Here is an 18,218-nt window from a genome sequence, read left to right on the forward strand (position 1 = left end):
GGGCTTGAACTCATGACCCTGAGATCAAGAATTGCATACTCAACTGAGCATGCAACTCTTGATCTGTAGAGTTGTATCATGTAGCCAGCCAGCTACCCTGCTACATGACTTTAGACAAGTCATTCCATCTGCCTGAGCTTCTGTTTCCTTACCTGCAAAATGGAGCTAAGGATTCCAACCCCCATTTGGCTTACGGGAAGTCAAAGGATATAATGCATATATAACACCTAGCTTAGCATATCACTTGGCAGATAGTGGGAGCTGATCCAAGACAAGAGCTTCCTCCCCTACTTCCTGTTTTGATGAAACCCAGTCCCATCTCTTAATTCATTCACTTCCTCCAACATCCCTGGGGCAAAGGAAGCAGGAGTGTGCCCATTTTCTGGATGGAGAAACTAAGGCAGAGGCAGGCTAAAGGCAGGATCTTAGGACATCAGGCTTCTGAGCCCCTGCTAGGCGTGTGTGTGTGTGTGTGTGTGTGTGTATGTGTGTGTGTGTGTGTGTGTGTGTGTGTGGTTGTGTTTGAAAGGTTTTGAGGGAAAGACTGCAAATGTAACTGGTGGAAGATTGTTACCAAGAGAGTGAGGCCGTGATGAGGAGACAGGCTTGGATGCCTCTCCCAGACTCCCTCAGCATGTCTCCTTCTGTGCTTTGTTTACATATCTATCTCTCCCTACTACAGTGTCAGCAGCTCCTTGAAGGGGAGAGGTTGGGTCGGATTACTGCTTTATCCCCACGATTTGGAACAGTGCATACCATATAGTGAACCTTTAATTGACACCTGGCAAATGAATGTGTGTATGAATGAACGACGTGAAAGAGCATCACATGCCACAGAGGGTCAGTGTGAGAGGTCGTTGAGTGTGGGATGGGAGGCAAACAGGGCATGTGCAGACTCAGGGGGTGTGGGGTATAGGGTTGCCAGTCTAAGGGACTTGGGCATCTCAGGTGGCAAGGAGTATGCACAGGCTGGGCTATGAAAACCTTTCCTGTGCCTTTGGCTCCAGTAAACCTGAGAAGTGCCTGAAGTTGAATGAAAGCTGTGTGGGGTCCATCTCCTGCTGGCAGCTCACCCCAACCCCAAACAACCACATTCACTAAGGGGAGCCAGCAGAGGACCAGAGTTGGGGAGCTGAGTCACTCCAGGAGTCTGGGAGGTCTGGTGAGGCCCCTCTGGGCAGGAGGCTTCCATTTGCTGGGCGACCCCAGTGCCAGGAGCTTTATCCTTTCCAGGTGTTCCAGCAAGGAAGGACCCTGAGAAGGAATCAGAACCAGTTGGTTTTAAAAGATAGCCAAGGGGCACCTGGGTGGCTCAGCAGGTTGATTGTCTGACTTCAGCTCAGGTCATGATCTCACAGTTCTAGTTTGAGCCCCACATTGGGCATGCTGCTGTCAGCACGGAGCCTGCTTTGGATCCTCTGTCCCCTTCTTTCTCTCTGCCCCTGCCCCACTTGGGTTCTCTCTCTCTCAAAAATAAATAAACAAAAAACAAAAAAAGATAGCCAATTATTTTCTGATTAATCTTTGGGAGGAGACCATTATTTTTTTGAGAAGGAAAAAAAATCTCTTTGATGGGCTTTTTAGTTATGCAAAGGAAAGACTCTATTCCATTGGGGGTAATGTTAATGAGAGCTAGACTCCTTCGCATAACAATGGAAAAGAAAGCTGGTTCCCCTGGGGCAAGTCTCCACCTGCCAGAGGAATTGGGAAGTGAGTCTGAGACCCCAGCTAAGGGGTTTTCTTCTCCTTAGGAGTGGAGGGCTTAGACTTCAGGTGAGGACGGGGCAGAAGACAAAGGTCAGCTGACCTCCTCATTTGGCCACCATCTAGATGCTCAAGAGGAGGGGTACTTACAAGCGAGGCAGACCTGAGCAAGGTGGAGCAGCACCTACTGCGTGCAGGTGTTGAAGTCTGTAGGCAGTTCCTGGCTTCTATTTACACAACTGTTTTAGTTACAATTCTGGAATGTTCCATGAAGTTGAAAGAGTAACACGTCCTAAATAATCATAGTGAACATTACAAAGCAAATGTTACACACCAGGCAATGTTCTAAAGGCTTACACATGTTTACTTTTCACAAAAAATTCATGAGGATGATACTATCATTATACTTACTTTACTGTTGAGAAAATGAAAACACAGGGATGGACTAACCTGCCTAGGTTACTCCAAGTGTGATGGCACTGAGATTTGAGTCCTGAAATCTGTGCTTTACTTCCTGTCTCTTTCTCCATGCCCACAGGACAGAAGGCATCTAAGTGGAGCCTGACAGGTCCAGAGGGCTTCTCTGAGGAAGTGAGCTGACATCTAAGAATGAAATGGAATCAACCAGACCTAGAGGGGAAAGATCATTCCAGGAAGAAGGAATCATATGTGCAAAGGCCCAGAGGTAGAGTGGGAGCAAGGAAGAAATAAAGAATTCATCAGGAGATGTGGATAGGGGCCTGGTCATGCCAAGAATCATTATAGAAAACTGCCAGAAAGTTTTTTGGGTTTTTTTTTTCAACGTTTTTAATTTATTTTTGGGACAGAGAGAGACAGAGCATGAACGGGGGAGGGGCAGAGACAGAGGGAGACACAGAATCGGAAACAGGCTCCAGGCTCTGAGCCATCAGCCCAGAGCCTGACGCGGGGCTCGAACTCACGGACCGCGAGATCGTGACCTGGCTGAAGTCGGACGCTTAACCGACTGCGCCACCCAGGCGCCCCAACTGCCAGAAAGTTTTAAAGGGGTGATGGATACATTCAGATTTGTATTTTTTTTTAAAGATTTTTTTAAAGTTTATTTAAGCAATCTCCACACCCAACGTGAGGCTTGAACTCACAACCGCGAGATCAAGAGCCCCATGCTCCACCTACTGAGCCAGCCAGCAGCCCCCAGATTTGTTTTGCAAATATCACCCTGAGAGTTGTGCAGAGAACGGACAGAGTGGGTTGGGGGCAGAGGGGATCTCCCAGCCACTTACAGAAGACAGAAGTAGGCAGGCAGGACCAAGGTCTGTGGAGGCTGGCTGTTCAGGACTGCTGGGTCTTGTTGTCTAAGGGGTGACTAGCAGAGGATAGAGCAAATAACTAGAACTTGGAAGCCTGGTCTGGGTGCATCGAAAAGAGGCGGAGTCTGATGGGGTGTGCAGCAACCTGGGGCGGGGCCCCGGGATTGGGCTGACCCAGATGGCCACTCGGCTCTGTTGGGTTTGGGGACTGATGTCCAAGCGGACGGGACACTGTACTTCCCGCAGCTTTGGCTGTGGTCCTGATAGTGCTGATCCAGGAGGGGCGGGCCCAAGGTGGGCGGGGCCTTGGGTTGTCCCCTGCCAAGTCGCTGTCAGGTTAGAGCTGGTCCAGGAGGGGCGGGGCCCAAGGTGGGCGGGACGCTGGGCCTCCAGCGGCCACGCCACTGTCGCGGGTGCATTCCTGGCTCTCTGGCCCGGGGCGGAGGAGCGCCCTGGCTGAGTCTGCAGTCCCCACTAGGAGCGGGTGTCGGGGCTGGCCGGAGCTGGGAGCGCGGCCGCGGAGGACCCAGGTGAGCTGGGACCCTGTGCCTGGAGAGGGACCACGGAGGCTCGAAGTGAGCCGGGACCCTTGAGGACCCAGGTTGCGCTCTCAGCCGCCAGGGGGCGAGCGGCGGCGGGGCTCAGGGACTGCCCCCTCCCAGCACTGGGGACCTGGGCGTCCTCTCGGAACGGGGGTGGAGGGGACGGTAAATCAGTAACCCGCAGCGCACACAGGGCCTTTTGTCCCGCTCCGTCCAAAGAGCACCCTGGCCGCGGAGCTGGTTACTCATTGCCCACCGGGGCGGGGGCGGGCCGGCTGTCTCTGCTGCTCTCCTCTGGACCTGCCTGTTTGCACCTCCCCCCAGGGTGGCCGGGTAGGGGGGGAGGAAGAAAAACGCGCGCTGGTCCCTTGGCCGCGCGCGCTGGACTGTCTGCGCTCTCGGAGTAGAGATGAGGAAGCGGAGGATCTGAGACGTGCAGTCATTTGCCCCGGGTCCCCCAAAGCTTTAGTGCGGAAAGCTGAAGGAGAACCCAGGACTGTCTGATGACAGTGTCAGGCCCTTCAGCCCCTGAACAAGGCAGCGGGTCGGTCTGTCTGCCGCCGCGTGTGATCCGACTAAGTGTCCTGAGGTCACAAGATCAGGGCAGCCCGGAATGGGAATAAAAACCTGGGCCTCCCCACTCCTTTCCCAACTAGAGCTGTGGACCCTGAGAGCCGCACTCCCTGCAGAGCAGAGCAGGGTGGAGGGATTTTGTGGAGGAGAGCCATAGAAACTGGGGGTGTGTGCAGGGACAGTGGCATCTGAGTCCGATGAAGAAGAGAAATGGGGACGCAGAGGTGTGTATGTGCAAGAGAGAAGATATGCCCAGTTTTGAAAGTCAGTGGTTTCAGTGCTGAAGAGGCTGAAGGAGCAGACTGTGCAACCAAAGAGGATTGACAAGGGCAAGGAGGGCGGCTTGGGATGCTGGATAAACTGTAGATTGGATCCTACTGGACAAGGGCAGCCATTAAGAGTTTGAAAGCTGAGGGGGTGTGGGGTGGTGACATGGCAAATATTTGTAATTTTTAAAGCCCTGCTGGAGAGTGGAGGCTGGAGAGTCAAGGGAGATGTCTGCAAAGGCCCAAGCTAGAGATGACTATGGCCTGCCCTGGGTCCAAGCAACGGTGATGGGATGGACCACAGAAGGATTGAGGAGGCAGATGGACTGGAGGTGGAGGAGGGGTGAGGGGGCATGAGATGAGATGATACCCCAGCTTCAGGGGCAACCCAGGGAAGGAGCAGTTTGAAGGGGGAGATAATGGCTTTGGCCAAGACAAACTAAGTGCCCCCTGCCTCAGAGCCAGAGCTGGAAGGGGGGCAGCAGCTGATGAGAAGGGTGCAGTTGGCTTCCTGGGCAAGGTAAATTCAGAGACACCAGTGCCTAGTGACTGTTATTCAGCCCCAGGTAATAGCCAGTAGCCCCTGGGACTATACTGGTCGCCAAGGATGCAGACATCCTTGGTGGCATATGGAGGAGGATAACCAGATAGGGTGGGTGTGTACATCACACCTGATCTGCACCAGAATCAGAGGTGATTGGCCAAGGGCAGACCCAGAATGACAGTCGTGGGGAGGAAGGGGGAGGAGAACATTCCAACATCCTGTGCTCCCTGTGTTCCCTACATATGTTCTCTTTTATCCTCAAAGCAGTCCTGTGAGGACAGCACCCAGAGAGGGACTGGAACTTGCAAGTTGGTTAGAGTCAGGATTTGAACTTCACTTTGTTGGACGCAAGAGCCCGTGTTGCCTCAAATAGAGTTGTGAGGACACAAAAAGCAGAGGTATTCCCAGCATGCATTTCTGGTTCAGCATGAGGAAGAACTGCCTGCCATGGAATGTACTGCCTTGTCAGTAGTGAGCGCCCTGCCACCAGAGCTATTCAAAGCTGGTCACGAAAATGTCAGTAATGCTATAAGAAGTGTGGGTCAGATCAGATAACATCCAGATGCTGAGGTTTGGCCTTGTATTGTATTTCATTTTTTTTTTTTTTGTTCTCCAGCAACAAATTCATTTATTCAGCAAAAAAAAAAATGATGTGTGCTGAGAGTGAGCAGAAGATCTGTCTCCGTTCTCTGCTTTCCTCCAAGGAAAGAATCCCCAAACTGCCCTTTCTGTGAACTTGTGCCAAGGTCTCAGCAGGACCGGAGGAGAGCAGGAAGCCCAGCCCTGCCCCCCTGCACAACCTACTGTGAAGAAGCTTTGGGCTCTGGCAACAGCAAAGCTACTTCCAGTCTCTGCCATGCTGCTGTGTGGTGGTGGTGGTGGGGGGGGGGGGGGTTGTACAAGACTTCTAACCACTTCCTGTCTCAGTTTCTTCATCTGCAAAATAGGGGAATAGTACCACCAAAGGTGCATGCATAGCAGGGGTTCTTCTCCCTCCTTTTCAGGAAGGCAGTTGGTGGGAAGCCCAGCCTGGGTCCTTGTGAGCAGCAGGAAGGATATGCAGCTGCTGTTGGCCCTGTTGGGGGTCCTGCTGGAGGTGCCTGGGACTCCAGCTTTGACCCTTGAGACCTCTGAGGAAATGGAGCTAGGTATGGCCTTTAAGGTGAGAGAGGATGGCAGGGGTGGGCACCTGGAGGGGACTACTAGCTGAGAAAAGCAGGAGAAGATCCTGGCCCAGTTCCTTGAAGAGGTGACAGCAGGGCAGGGCCCAACCATTTGAGACAAAGTGTCTGGCTCCCAGCGAGCATCCACCTATCTCTGTGTCCACGAGAGAGGACTGACCTTGCAGGGTGAAGGGTCCTGTGCTGGGCTGCAGAACTGGTGGTGAGCCCATCGGCTGTGTGTGTGTATGTGTGTGTGCGGGTGGGTGTGTGGGTGTGTGTGTGTTCTATGCACTGGGTTTGGGAGGCCCAGACAGCATGTATGGTATATGCACTGTGAGTGTGGTGTGCCTGGGAGATGTGGCATGTGCCCTGTATGTGGCATCTATAGCATGTGTTGTATGTGTGTGTGTATGTATGTGTCAGGCAATGGCATGACCAGTTCAGCATGTGTGCTCTGCACTGCGTGTGTGATGTGCACCAGAGGCGTGGTAATTGCCTTACACAGAGCATCTGTAGCATGTGATTATGCGTGTGTAAGTTGAGGAGCAGCAGGTGTCCAGCATGTGTCGAGAGGTGCTTGTGCCCTGCCTGTGCAGCATGTTCCCCATATCCAGGGGGCTCCCTCAGCTGGAGCTGTGGGGCTCACTGACCTCTGCCCTTGGCCCACAGAGCCCTGCCTGGCCCCCAGCCCAGAGCAGCAAGAGCAGGAGCTGACCGTGGCCCTTGGGCAGCCTGTGCGGTTATGCTGTGGGCGGGCTGAGCGTGGTGGCCACTGGTACAAGGAGGGCAGTCGCCTAGCACCTGCTGGCCGGGTACGAGGCTGGAGGGGCCGCTTGGAGATCGCCAGCTTCCTACCGGAGGATGCTGGCTGCTACCTCTGCCTGGCACGAGGCTCCATGCTTGTCCTGCACAATGTTACCTTGGTTGTGGATGGTAAGGGGGTCTAGAAGGGGCTAAAGGGTGCCTGGGGAGAGAGATCCTCCCCATACTAGACCTCAGACATCTCTTTTTATTCTTGACATAGACTCCTTGACCTCCAGCAATGGTAATGAGGACCCTAAGGCCCACAGGAACCCCTCGAATGGGCACATTTACCCCCAGCAAGGTCAGTATGAGTCCTCAAGGACTCATTTTCCTACTTCCCAGCTGGTCACTGAGAAGAAGAGACCTGTGTGGAAGCAGGTGGTCATCCTGGGGACACTAAGTTCTCTTTTCCCCTCCTCTCCAGCACCCTACTGGACACACCCTCAGCGCATGGAGAAGAAACTGCATGCAGTGCCTGCTGGGAACACTGTAAAGTTCCGCTGTCCAGCTGCAGGCAACCCCATGCCCACCATCCGCTGGCTCAAGGATGGAAAGGATTTCCACGGGGAACATCGCATTGGAGGCATTCGGGTGAGTCTCCAGGTTCCAAGACCATCTGTTCCTCCATTTTCACTCCCCTCTTGGTCCCCTCATACCTATAAGTCATTCCTTCTCTAATGAGGAAGGCAGCTGTGGGCCCTAGCAGCACTAAACTGTGGACTTGGACAGCTCTGATTCAAGTACCCACTCTGCCACCCTGCGGCAAATGACTTAATCTCGCAGCCTTAGCTTTCTGTGGGAAGTGGGAAGGATCAATAACTGGCAGGTACTGAGTTTCAGCAACTAATTCTCATGGTAAGACCCTGCAGAGCCTGCTCCAGGCTGTAGTGAGGAAGCTGAAACTGAGAGAGGGCAAAAACTGGCCCAAGGTGGTACAGCCAGGAAGAGCCCCTGCTAAAACTCAAAGACCCAGACCCAGGGCTCAGACACTTCCTGGAGCCTTCTCCTTCATCTCAGGGTCTCTGGCCTTGGCCTGGCTTCCCCAGGGCCTAGAAAGCTTGAGAAGACCCCTGTGAGCGGGATCTAGCCCCCTCATTCCCTTGACCCCTGGATGGGCACAGGTGAGTGGCCCCTCATGGACACTTCCCCTGTCCCCAGCTGCGCCACCAGCACTGGAGCCTGGTGATGGAAAGTGTGGTGCCCTCGGACCGTGGCACATACACTTGCCTCGTGGAGAACTCTATGGGCAGCATCCGCTACAGCTATCTGCTGGATGTGCTGGGTGAGCGGACGGGCAGGCAAGGCGGTATGGGGGTGGGAGCCCTGACACTGCCCTCGGGTACGGCCCAGTCTGGCAGGCAACATGGACTTGGTCTTAGATGGCTCAAGCTGCCCTAAGTGTCCTAGTGGGTCAGAGGGAAGCACAGGGGGTAATGTTGGCCTGGAGGAATAGGGTCAGCTGAGAGAAAAAGTGAGGAAGACATCCAGGCACAGGCTGAATAAAGGTCCTAGGTGTGACAAATACAATGCATTTGTGAAGAGCTGTATGCCTGGAGTGTGGCATGTAAGTAGGGAGCCATGTCGTGGAGGGCTTTAAATGCTAGACCATGAAGCTGTCCTTGACTGCAAAGGCAATGGGGAGCTATGGTAAGCAGGGGGTAGACAAGATCTGAGCTGCATATCAGGAAGTTCCTTCCCTGGAGCTGGGGGGAGGCAGGAGGTGGATGACCAGGGTGCTTCTGTGGGTGCCACTGGTCAGGGTTGACCGCCTGGCCCGGCCCCCAGAGCGGTCCCCGCACCGGCCCATCCTGCAGGCGGGGCTCCCAGCCAACACCACAGCTGTGGTAGGCAGCAACGTAGAGCTGCTGTGCAAGGTATACAGCGACGCCCAACCCCACATCCAGTGGCTGAAGCACATCGTCATCAATGGCAGCAGTTTCGGTGCTGACGGCTTCCCCTACGTGCAAGTCCTGAAGGTCTAACCCCCACCAGCACCTGAAGCCTACTACTCTCCCATGGGGTGTGGGGGGTTGGTCCCCAGCCTCCTTCCTACCCACAATATTGCCCTAGGCCCTGTGGTGACCCCTGATTATGTCCCCGGTCCCCAGACAGCAGACATCAATAGCTCAGAGGTGGAGGTCCTATACCTTCGGAACGTGTCAGCCGAGGACGCAGGCGAATACACCTGCCTGGCAGGCAACTCCATTGGCCTCTCCTACCAGTCAGCCTGGCTCACGGTGCTGCCAGGTGAGCACTTGAGGGGGCCAGGAGAGGCTGCAGGAACCCTGCTCTGATCCAGCAGTGGGCTGTGTCCTGTGGGGCTTGGGACATAGCATGCGGATTTGTGTGTTTGGTCCCTCATTAGCAGTCCTTCTGTGCATGTCCACATATGATTGCCTTGTGAGCCTCTGGGGTATGGGTGTGCAGGACTGGGTATAGCTCCAGCTTGTTTGTCAAATGTCCCCATGTGTGCTGGGAGCTGAGAGGGCCTGAGTTAGAAGATGTGGAGCTGGCCATCTGACCACTGACCTGTCAGTTTTCTGTCTATATATGTGTCTGTCTGTGGACAGAGGAGGACCTCACATGGACAGCACCAGCACCTGAAGCCAGGTACACGGACATCATCCTGTACGTGTCAGGCTCTCTGGCATTGGTTGTCCTCCTGCTGCTGGCCGGGCTATATCGAGGGCAGATACTCATCAGCCGGCACCCTCGGCGGCCCGCCACTGTGCAGAAGCTATCCCGCTTCCCTCTGGCCCGACAGGTACCTTGCTGTTACCCACGCCTTCCTGTGTCCCCATAGCGAGGCTCTTGGCCTGCCTTCCCAACCCAGCTCAGCTCCAGCAGGCTGACCAAGTCACCCACCTTACAGTTCTCCCTGGAGTCAGGTTCTTCAGCCAAGTCAAGCTCATCCTTGGTGCGGGGTGTTCGTCTCTCCTCCAGTGGCCCTCCCTTGCTCGCTGGCCTTGTGAGTCTAGACCTACCTCTCGACCCGCTGTGGGAGTTTCCCCGGGACAGGTATGCTGCATGGAGTGAGCATAAGGTTCAGGTTCCAGGCAGGAATGATGTTCATATGGCTGAGGCCTCGGCTTTCTAATTTCCAGGTTGGTGCTTGGGAAGCCCCTGGGTGAGGGCTGCTTCGGGCAGGTGGTGCGTGCAGAGGCCTTCGGCATGGACCCCGCCCGGCCTGACCAAGCCAGCACTGTGGCTGTCAAGATGCTCAAGGGTGAGTGGTGACGCCGGGGGAGGTGCTGTGGCCGTGAGACTAACAGAAGGGGCTCATGGTGCTACCAGTTGAGCACTGGTGGCCAGAAGGGCTGCAAGATGCCACTCTTGGGCCTAGGGCCCAACTCTGCTACCGACCCTGGCCAGCCATTTCTGAGACTGTTTCCTCACATGTCACATGGGGTAAACAATAGTTCCCAGGCTGAGGCTCGTGGCAAGTGCCTGGTACATAAAATCTTAACCACTTGAATGATGAGAACTACAAGGATTTGGGACGACTGGGGTTAGGCACCCCCACGTTAGCCCTGGCCCCACGTCAGCCTGGGTCTCAGATAACCATGTCAGCCTTACAGGCCATACCTTCAGCCTCCCCATCCGGGCCCTCCCCCAAGTCTCTCCCCGTGTCCACCACTCTAGAACAGCCCAAGCACCCGCCCCAAAGTGCCTAGGACACACCTGGGACCTGCCATTGGGGCTTCTCACTGCTATCCCCCACTTCCTCTACAAGAGCAGCCAAAACCATTGTTCTGCTCCCCCACCCCCTCCTCTCTGCACAGCTGGGGCCACCTGGTGCTTTCTGGGAGGCAGGGATTGAGAAATGTGCATTGTGAGGTTTGGCAGGGAGGGTATGTCATTGGCCAAGGGCCACAGGTCAGCCCTCGTCCTCAGCCTTCCCAAGAAGATCTGGAGCAGCTTTTTCTCAGCCTCCCCTAGCTGTACTTCACGGGCAGCTCCCTGAATTCTCAGGCCAAAAGGACACCAGGCCCCAGTCAGACAGGCCTCAGGGCGCCAGCCTGCTTCCCGCCCCCAGGAGCTCTTACCCCATCAAGAACGAATGCCAAACCTCCAGACACAGCGTCTTCCTGTTCAGAGTTCTTCCTCCTCTCCTCTGTTTCCTGGTCCCACTCACAGAGAGGCCTACCTCCTGTAGATCCTTGATCTTGTTTCATCCTTGCAACTGCTGTGAGAGGTAGGGCATGATCCACTGCCCCATTTTATACAAGATGATCCTGAGGTTCAGAGACGTTAGAAGACTTTTTAAAGGCCAGAGAGCCTAGCACGAATTCAGGCCCAGAGCTTCCTGACTCCAGGTCCAGCACTCAATGTCCTATATAGTCAACCCTGCACCTCCCCCACGTATAGTCACCCTGGATGTCACCCTTGCAGACAATGCCTCCGACAAGGACTTGGCAGACCTGGTCTCTGAGATGGAGGTGATGAAGCTGATCGGCCGACATAAGAACATTATCAACCTGTTGGGTGTCTGTACTCAGGAAGGTGGGTTCGAATGGGGCTAAGGACAGGGACAGTGGGGTATGGAGCCACAGCCTCAGCAGCCTCCCTGTCCATTCTCACCTCTACAGGGCCTCTGTATGTGATTGTGGAGTGTGCCGCCAAGGGAAACCTGCGGGAGTTCCTGCGGGCCCGGCGTCCCCCAGGCCCCGACCTCAGCCCTGATGGGCCAAGGAGCAGTGAAGGGCCACTTTCCTTCCCTGCTCTGGTTTCCTGTGCCTACCAGGTGGCCAGAGGCATGCAGTATCTGGAGTCAAGGAAGGTATGGGCAGTGGGCAGCACTCTGGACCATTCTAACTGCTCCACCTGCGTACTTTCCTGCCACTGGCACTGAATGTCCCCATCCTCTCCCTCTTTCCCCTTTTCCATTATCCTGTCTAAATGTTCCCAAGTCCTTCTGTACCCCCCATCCATACACAGTTGACACTGCATGTCCCTATTCCTTCCTTACACAATCCCTAACTCATCGGGCAAGGGAAGAGACCATGCAAGAGAGAGGTGGGGCCCTGAAGTTAGCTTTGGTTTCCCCCTCTCTGCATCTTGACGTCTTCATTCGTAGAATGAGTGGATGATGCCTACCCCAGGGTTACTGTGAAGTGCAGTGTGCCCAGCATCCAGCCATGTGTCCTAATAAACCTAAGTCCCCTGCCCTGCCCCTAGTGCATCCACCGGGACCTGGCTGCCCGAAACGTACTGGTGACAGAGGACAATGTGATGAAGATAGCAGACTTTGGGCTGGCCCGTGGCGTCCACCACATTGACTACTACAAGAAAACCAGCAACGTGAGGGAGGCAGGGCAAAGCTGGAAAGGGGGTGGGGGGCACCAGGACCTATGGGACTTGGCATCAATGCCCCCACTTCTCCCATCCAGGGCCGCCTGCCTGTAAAGTGGATGGCACCTGAGGCCTTGTTTGACCGAGTCTATACACACCAGAGTGACGTGTGAGTCCTGGAGGTTGGGGGTCTGGAGTAGCTGCCAGCAATCATTGTCCTACCCCACAAAAGGGGCAAAGCACTTGCCCAAGGTCACACAACCCTAGGACCTGAGTGGGCACAGACTCCAATCCCCACCCTCCATGGTGGATCATGCCTGTGAGGCCCCCCATCCCAGCCCCAGGAGTAGGGAGCAAAGCTCTGCTCTGCTGAGCACTATTCTTGCCTCTAGGTGGTCGTTTGGGATCTTGCTGTGGGAGATCTTCACTCTCGGGGGTTCCCCATACCCTGGCATCCCTGTGGAGGAGCTGTTCTCACTTCTGCGGGAAGGGCATCGGATGGACCGGCCCCCAAACTGTCCCCCAGAGCTGTGAGACCTCACTCCCTTCTCTCCCACTTTACAGTCCTCATCCTCTGCTCTGACCTTGTCCTTAGGACTTGGTCCCCTAACTCACTGTCACCATCTGAGGGGAGATCCTGGCCTAGTTTCTGTGACCCTTCCCCTGAGTAGCCCCACCTAACCCTTATCAAACTCTGCCCCTTTATCATACCCTTGCCATAAGGTCTCCCCCCACATTCAGTCCTGAGACTCTTCTGCCCCTCCACCCTCTCCACCAGGTATGGGCTGATGCGTGAATGCTGGCACGCAGCACCTTCTCAGAGGCCTACTTTCAAGCAGCTGGTGGAGGCACTGGACAAGGTCCTGCTGGCCGTCTCTGAGGAGGTACTGCTCTCCTCTTGTCCCATGACCTCCCTCTGCCCTCCCCCCTCTGGGCCTCATCTCAGCCGACTACCTGGACTGACCAGCACTGTTCCCCATAGTACCTGGACCTCCGCCTGACCTTTGGACCCTACTCCCCTGCTGGAGGGGATGCCAGCAGCACCTGCTCCTCCAACGACTCTGTCTTCTGCCATGACCCCCTGCCACTGGGGCCCAGCTCCTTCTCCTTCCCTGGAGTGCAGACATGAGCAGGGCCACAAGGTTGTTACAGGCAGGCAAGCCAGCAGCCTTCAGCCTCCTGGTTTAGCGGCAACCTGGCAGTGCTTGACCTTGGCAGCCTCAGGCCCCAATCTTAGGGTAGTGTCCCAGATCTTTAGTTCTGCCTTGGGGAGGTCTGTCCTTGTTCCGGGGGCCCCTCGATGAGGCTTCCAGCTCTGGCCTCAGATTCCCAAACCAGACTTCAACCCCAGTCTTTGGACACGTGACCCAGGTGTCCTAGTGGCCTGAGTGTTAGTGTTCTGCCTGGCCTCCTGGCCCTTAGCACTTAGTCCAGGGGTTTGGCTGGACCTGGCTGTAGACCTGTCCTAAACCTTCCTGCTTCCCTGCACCAAGAGAGGTCTTGGGCCTCCGAACCCCATTTCCCCAGGCCTCCCCTGCCTCTCCTTTGCTGTTTGTCCCAGCATCTTGGTGGCAAGAGCATTGGCCCCTGTGCTCCCAGCTGAGTGGCTGGAAGCCTGCCGAAAACACAGAAGCAAATGATCTTTTATAAATTATTTTTTGAAATAAACCTCTGTGTTCCTGGTGTCTTCCCTGCAGTGGATGGAGGGGAAACAGGGTGGAGGGACCCCCAAGCTGGGAGTCTTGCCTGCCAGGCCTTGGGTTTGCATCCACTTCCGGCTACCTCAGGGCAAACCCAGGAACCTGTGTGCACCTCTGACTTGGTCTGTCTTGCCCCATCTTATGCACGTGATGGTGTGAACGAGTGCTAATGGCAGAGGTGTCCACATGGCACCATCCACTGGATGGAACTCTTATACCCTCTGCACATGCATGTGCATGTGCCTGCCCTGGGACTGTCCCCAAGGGAGCTGGCAGCACCCCTCCCCCATCTGCTCAGCATTAACCAAGCTGACCGTTAACACAGCGTGAAAGCCTGAAACACAGCTTCAAGGCTGCTGTCTGCTCCCACGCTCTGCTGCTCAGGCTGGGGGCTTGTGGGGGCTGTGCCTGCCCCGCCTGCCCCACCCTGGCCAGTATCCCGGGCAGCAGCTGGTTGCCGCCCAGCTAGGCTGCAGCTGTCCCTGCCTGCCTGGTCCTCCCCTGGAGAGACCGTCATGGCCCTGTTCTCAAACACCCTCTGGGGAGGGGGTGAGGAGATCAGTTTCCCAGGGCTCTGAGCCTGGAACCTTCCCGGGGTCCATCCAGGCAGTTACTACTGCTCTCCGGCCCCTGAACCAGGGTGGAGTTACCTGACCCAGTGCCTGGTGCTCCCTCCTGCCCTGTCCTCCTGGGACAGGACAGACCCTTTGTGGAGGCCACCTGAATTGCCTCATGGCCTCCCAGGGGGTGGCAGCTGAAAATACATACAGGGTCAGAAGGGACAGGATGTAAGAATCTGGGGCTGGGAGCAGCCTGAGACTGAGCAGCAGCTTCTGGCCATGCTTCTCTTCCTGTTCCAAGTCTCTTCGCACTCCCACCAGTGCCCCCTCTGACTCACCATGTCCCAAACTGAACTACTCATCTTCCCACACAAAGCCACCTCCATGAGGACCCCTACCCCTCATCTCAGGGAAAGGCACCAGGCCAGAAAACAGGGAGTCATCCCTGACTACTTCCTTTCCGTTGGAACTCTATTCCCTAATGGAATGGAGAGAACACCAGACTTGGAGCCAGGAGGTTCAAAGCCTGCCACTTCCAGTGTCCCCAGGCCAATGCTATTATTTCTCTGATTGTCACTTTCTTCACCAGTGGGGTACGCCTACTCTGCCTACCTCCCAGGGCTAGGAGTTTACGATGAAATGAGTCTTGGATGAGCACATGCTTGGGAAAGGATGCCATGCAGAGTTCACATGGGTTTTGTTGAGCATTGCACTGAGAACTGGTACTTGGGCTTCACAGCAGCCCTGTGTGTCCTCCTCCTAAGTGACCCCCTCCCACCCCAAGGCCTCCTCCCCTTCTCTCCCATTCCCCTGCAGGTGGCTTGGGAGGCAGCTTCCACAAGCAGCTCTCGGCTTATGCTTCCCCTGCACTCAAGGACCCCTGCTAGCTTCCAGGAGCGTGCAAACTTTCTGAGCCCCGCTCCCAAACCCAGTCTTCCACAGGAGGTCACTATGCCTAGCCCAATCAATCACATGACAGGCAGGTCCCTAAGAACTCACCTGGGGGAGGAAAGTGTTGGGAGGCTAGAGTAGTGACAAAGACAGGGAATGATGTATGAGAACTCCCATTTTTCCACTTTCCCATTGTAAGCCCACGGCTGAGCTGGGCTCAGCCACTCACCACTGTCCCTCACTACAGCCTCACCAGACAAACACCAGCCTTCCCAATTTAATGATGGGGAAACTAAGAATGTGATAGGCCCAGGATCACAAGGATGGGAGACTAAGGAAGGAGCTGAGTTGACCCCTGTCCCCCACCTCCCCCAACCTTCCCCAGAGCCCAGGTTCCCAGAAGGTCCTGTGCACATGGGAGACCAGAGTCAGGTCACTCAGAATGACAGAGGCAGATGGTGCCTTGTAGGTCTCGGGGGCCAGGAGGGGTTCCGCTACCCACCCTGTGCCCCCTCCCTGCCAGCCTCCTTGGCAGGCACCCGCTTGCCACATTCCTGACGTCCCAAGTCAGAATGAGACAGATGCCGCTAATTCCCCCATGCAAGCTTTCCGTTCCAGCTTCCCTCCCCCGAGCCTCTCAGACCAGCATGGCAGCATCTGGAGCCTGGCCCTCTCAGTCTGCCAGAGTTCTGAATGGCTTCCTACCCAGTGATGCTGGCTTTAGGAGCTTGCAGAAAAAGCACAGGGTTATCTACAGACTCTGCCATTTGTTGGTTGTGTGTGTATTAGTCAGGGCTCTGGTAGGAGCAACAGGTAGATAGTCACACCAATCTGGAAAGTCCAAGCCAAGGAACAGGAGTCTACTGGGAGGGAATCAGCACCTGGGAGGGAAGGTCAGGTTGTCTGGGGGGAGGGGGGGGTCGGGTCACTAGGGATGTTATGACTGAAGTTACTCTCTCTGAGCCTGAAGCACAGAAATGATGACACGTCTCAGAGAACTCTTAGAAGCCCTCAGTCAACAATGGCTGTTGTGGGGCGCCTGGGTGGCTCGGTCGGTTAAGCGTCCGACTTCGGCTCAGGTCATGATCTCACGGTCTGTGAGTTCGAGCCCCGCGTTGGGCTCTGTGCTGCCAGCTCAGAGCCTGGAGCCTGTTTCAGATTCTGTGTCTCCCTCTCTCTCTGCCCCTCCCCTGTTCATGCTCTGTCTCTCTCTGTCAAAAATAAATAAACATTAAAAAAAAACAAAAAACAATGGCTGTTGTTACTCAGAAATTAGGAGGGAATGGCCCCCAGGGCTGGGTTGCCATGATCTCATTCTCTCCTCATGGCAGACCTTCCTGGAAGGCGTTTTTGTTCCTGCTGCCCAGATGAGGACACTGAGGCTCAGAAGAATGAAATGACTGGGCCAGGGTTACATGGGGGCAATTGAGAGAGTCAGTGCTTTGGACTAGGTGCTCTGTCCTAGTGCAGAACTCATTCTCACAGTCCCAACTGCCCACTGTTCCAAGGACCAGGTTTTCATGAAGTAAGAGACATCTACTAATGAAACATCCATGCACGCAGGTGGATGGACCTTCATGACACCCAAGCACAGAGCTCTTTGAGCCCCAGCCCTATGACTTCCATCCCTGTCACTTCACATGGGCTGTGTCTTCTTGGGCCACACTCTTTAGCTAAACCCTTCTTGCCCTGTTGATCTCACTCAAACCTAATTTCTCCAGGAGGCCTCCCTGGTTCTCCTTTCCAGCCTGGGCTCCTCCTCCTGATGAGCCCCGCTATTCAGAGGCTAGAGAAGAGATGCTCTCAATTATCTCCTTCCCCATGGGGCCCTGGGTGGCACAGTGGGTTAAGTGTCCCACTTCAGCTCAGGTCATGCTCGTGCAGTTCGTGGGTTCAAACCCCATGTCGGGCTTTGTGCTGACAGCTCAGAGCCTGGAGCCTGTTTCAGATTCTGTGTCTCCCTCTTTCTCTGAGCCTCCCTCATTCATGTTCTGTGTCTCTCCCTCAAAAAAATGAATAAACATTAAAATAATAATAATAATAATAATCTCCTTCCCCTAAACTGAACACCAGGAAGCAAGCACTGCTTTAACAGTTTTTTTAATCAGTAGTTCTGAAACCTTAACACATATCAGAATCACCTGGAGACTGGGGTGTCTGGGTGGCTCAGTCAGTTAAGCATCCAACTCTTGATTTCAGCTCAGGTCATGGTCTCAGTTGGTAAGGTCAAACCCTGCATTGGGCTCTGACAGAACAGAGCCTGCTTGGATTCTCTCTCTCTCTCTCTCTCCCAAAATAAATAAATAAACATTAAAATAATAAAAAAATAAACTTAAAAAAAAATCACCTGGAGGGCTTGGATTGCTGGGCTCCACCCCTGAATTTTGTATTTGGCAGGTTTGAGGTGAAGCCTGGAAATCTGCATTTCTATCGAGTTCTCAGGGGATGGGCACCACTTTGGAAAGGACAGTTTTAAAGAGGCATACAGTTTAAACAATTTAAACAAAAACTCCACTGGCATAAAGGATTTTCAATGAGAAGCAACCCCTTATATCCACTTTCTCTGCTCCCCAGGGGAAACTGTGTCTTCTTGTATGCTTCCCCCCTCCTCCTGTTTGTATAGCCCTAGATCCAACTTAGTGGTTACTATCCTTGCCTCTAAAATCCAGGACCTCGCCTGGCAGAACTAACGGGCAGTATAGTGCTGAAGGAACATAAAGAGACCCATTCCCAGGTACAGACACACTCAGGTGCACACCCTAGGCCTGCCACTGCCCACCACTTCCCACACCCCAGCTCCCTGAGAGTCTCCCCTCCCACTCCTCCACCTGCTGCAGGATTTAGCCTAATCCCTGAGTATGTGCTTAAGGCAGCTGCAGCTCTCTCTGAG

The 18,218-nt window shown here is 54.7% G+C and overlaps 1 protein-coding gene across 4 annotated transcripts; it reads left to right on the forward strand.

Moving 5' to 3' along the window:
- The first annotated feature begins 3,340 nt into the window (after positions 1–3,340).
- On the forward strand, positions 3,341–13,845 carry FGFR4 (fibroblast growth factor receptor 4). Of its 4 annotated transcripts, none has more exons than XM_058724287.1 (18): positions 3,348–3,523; positions 5,535–6,066; positions 6,751–7,014; positions 7,106–7,186; positions 7,310–7,476; positions 8,044–8,167; positions 8,671–8,861; positions 8,994–9,132; positions 9,456–9,649; positions 9,758–9,903; positions 9,990–10,111; positions 11,278–11,388; positions 11,475–11,665; positions 12,064–12,186; positions 12,276–12,346; positions 12,570–12,707; positions 12,956–13,061; positions 13,160–13,845. In XM_058724287.1, the coding sequence occupies exons 2-18, from the start codon at positions 5,889–5,891 to the stop codon at positions 13,304–13,306; spliced, it is 2,493 nt and encodes an 830-aa protein (XP_058580270.1). In that variant the 5' UTR covers positions 3,348–3,523; positions 5,535–5,888; the 3' UTR covers positions 13,307–13,845. The 4 variants fall into 4 exon arrangements, with proteins under 4 accessions (XP_058580298.1, XP_058580290.1, XP_058580270.1 ...); XM_058724297.1 differs by having other exon boundaries at positions 5,923–6,066; XM_058724315.1 differs by having other exon boundaries at positions 3,341–6,066; positions 9,456–9,495; positions 9,758–9,853.
- Positions 13,846–18,218: the final 4,373 nt, after the last annotated feature.

This window comes from Neofelis nebulosa, chromosome 1, assembly GCF_028018385.1.
Source record: "Neofelis nebulosa isolate mNeoNeb1 chromosome 1, mNeoNeb1.pri, whole genome shotgun sequence".
NCBI classification, from domain to species: domain Eukaryota; kingdom Metazoa; phylum Chordata; class Mammalia; order Carnivora; family Felidae; genus Neofelis; species Neofelis nebulosa.

Bases quoted from the DNA above. Each gene is read 5' to 3' on its own strand.
- FGFR4 (XM_058724287.1), top strand. From the start codon at position 5,889: ATGCATAGCAGGGGTTCTTCTCCCTCCTTTTCAGGAAGGCAGTTGGTG. The intron at 11,666-12,063 runs GTATGGGCAGTG...CCCTGCCCCTAG, and splicing joins AGTATCTGGAGTCAAGGAAG to TGCATCCACCGGGACCTGGC. The intron at 12,187-12,275 runs GTGAGGGAGGCA...TCTCCCATCCAG, and splicing joins ACTACAAGAAAACCAGCAAC to GGCCGCCTGCCTGTAAAGTG.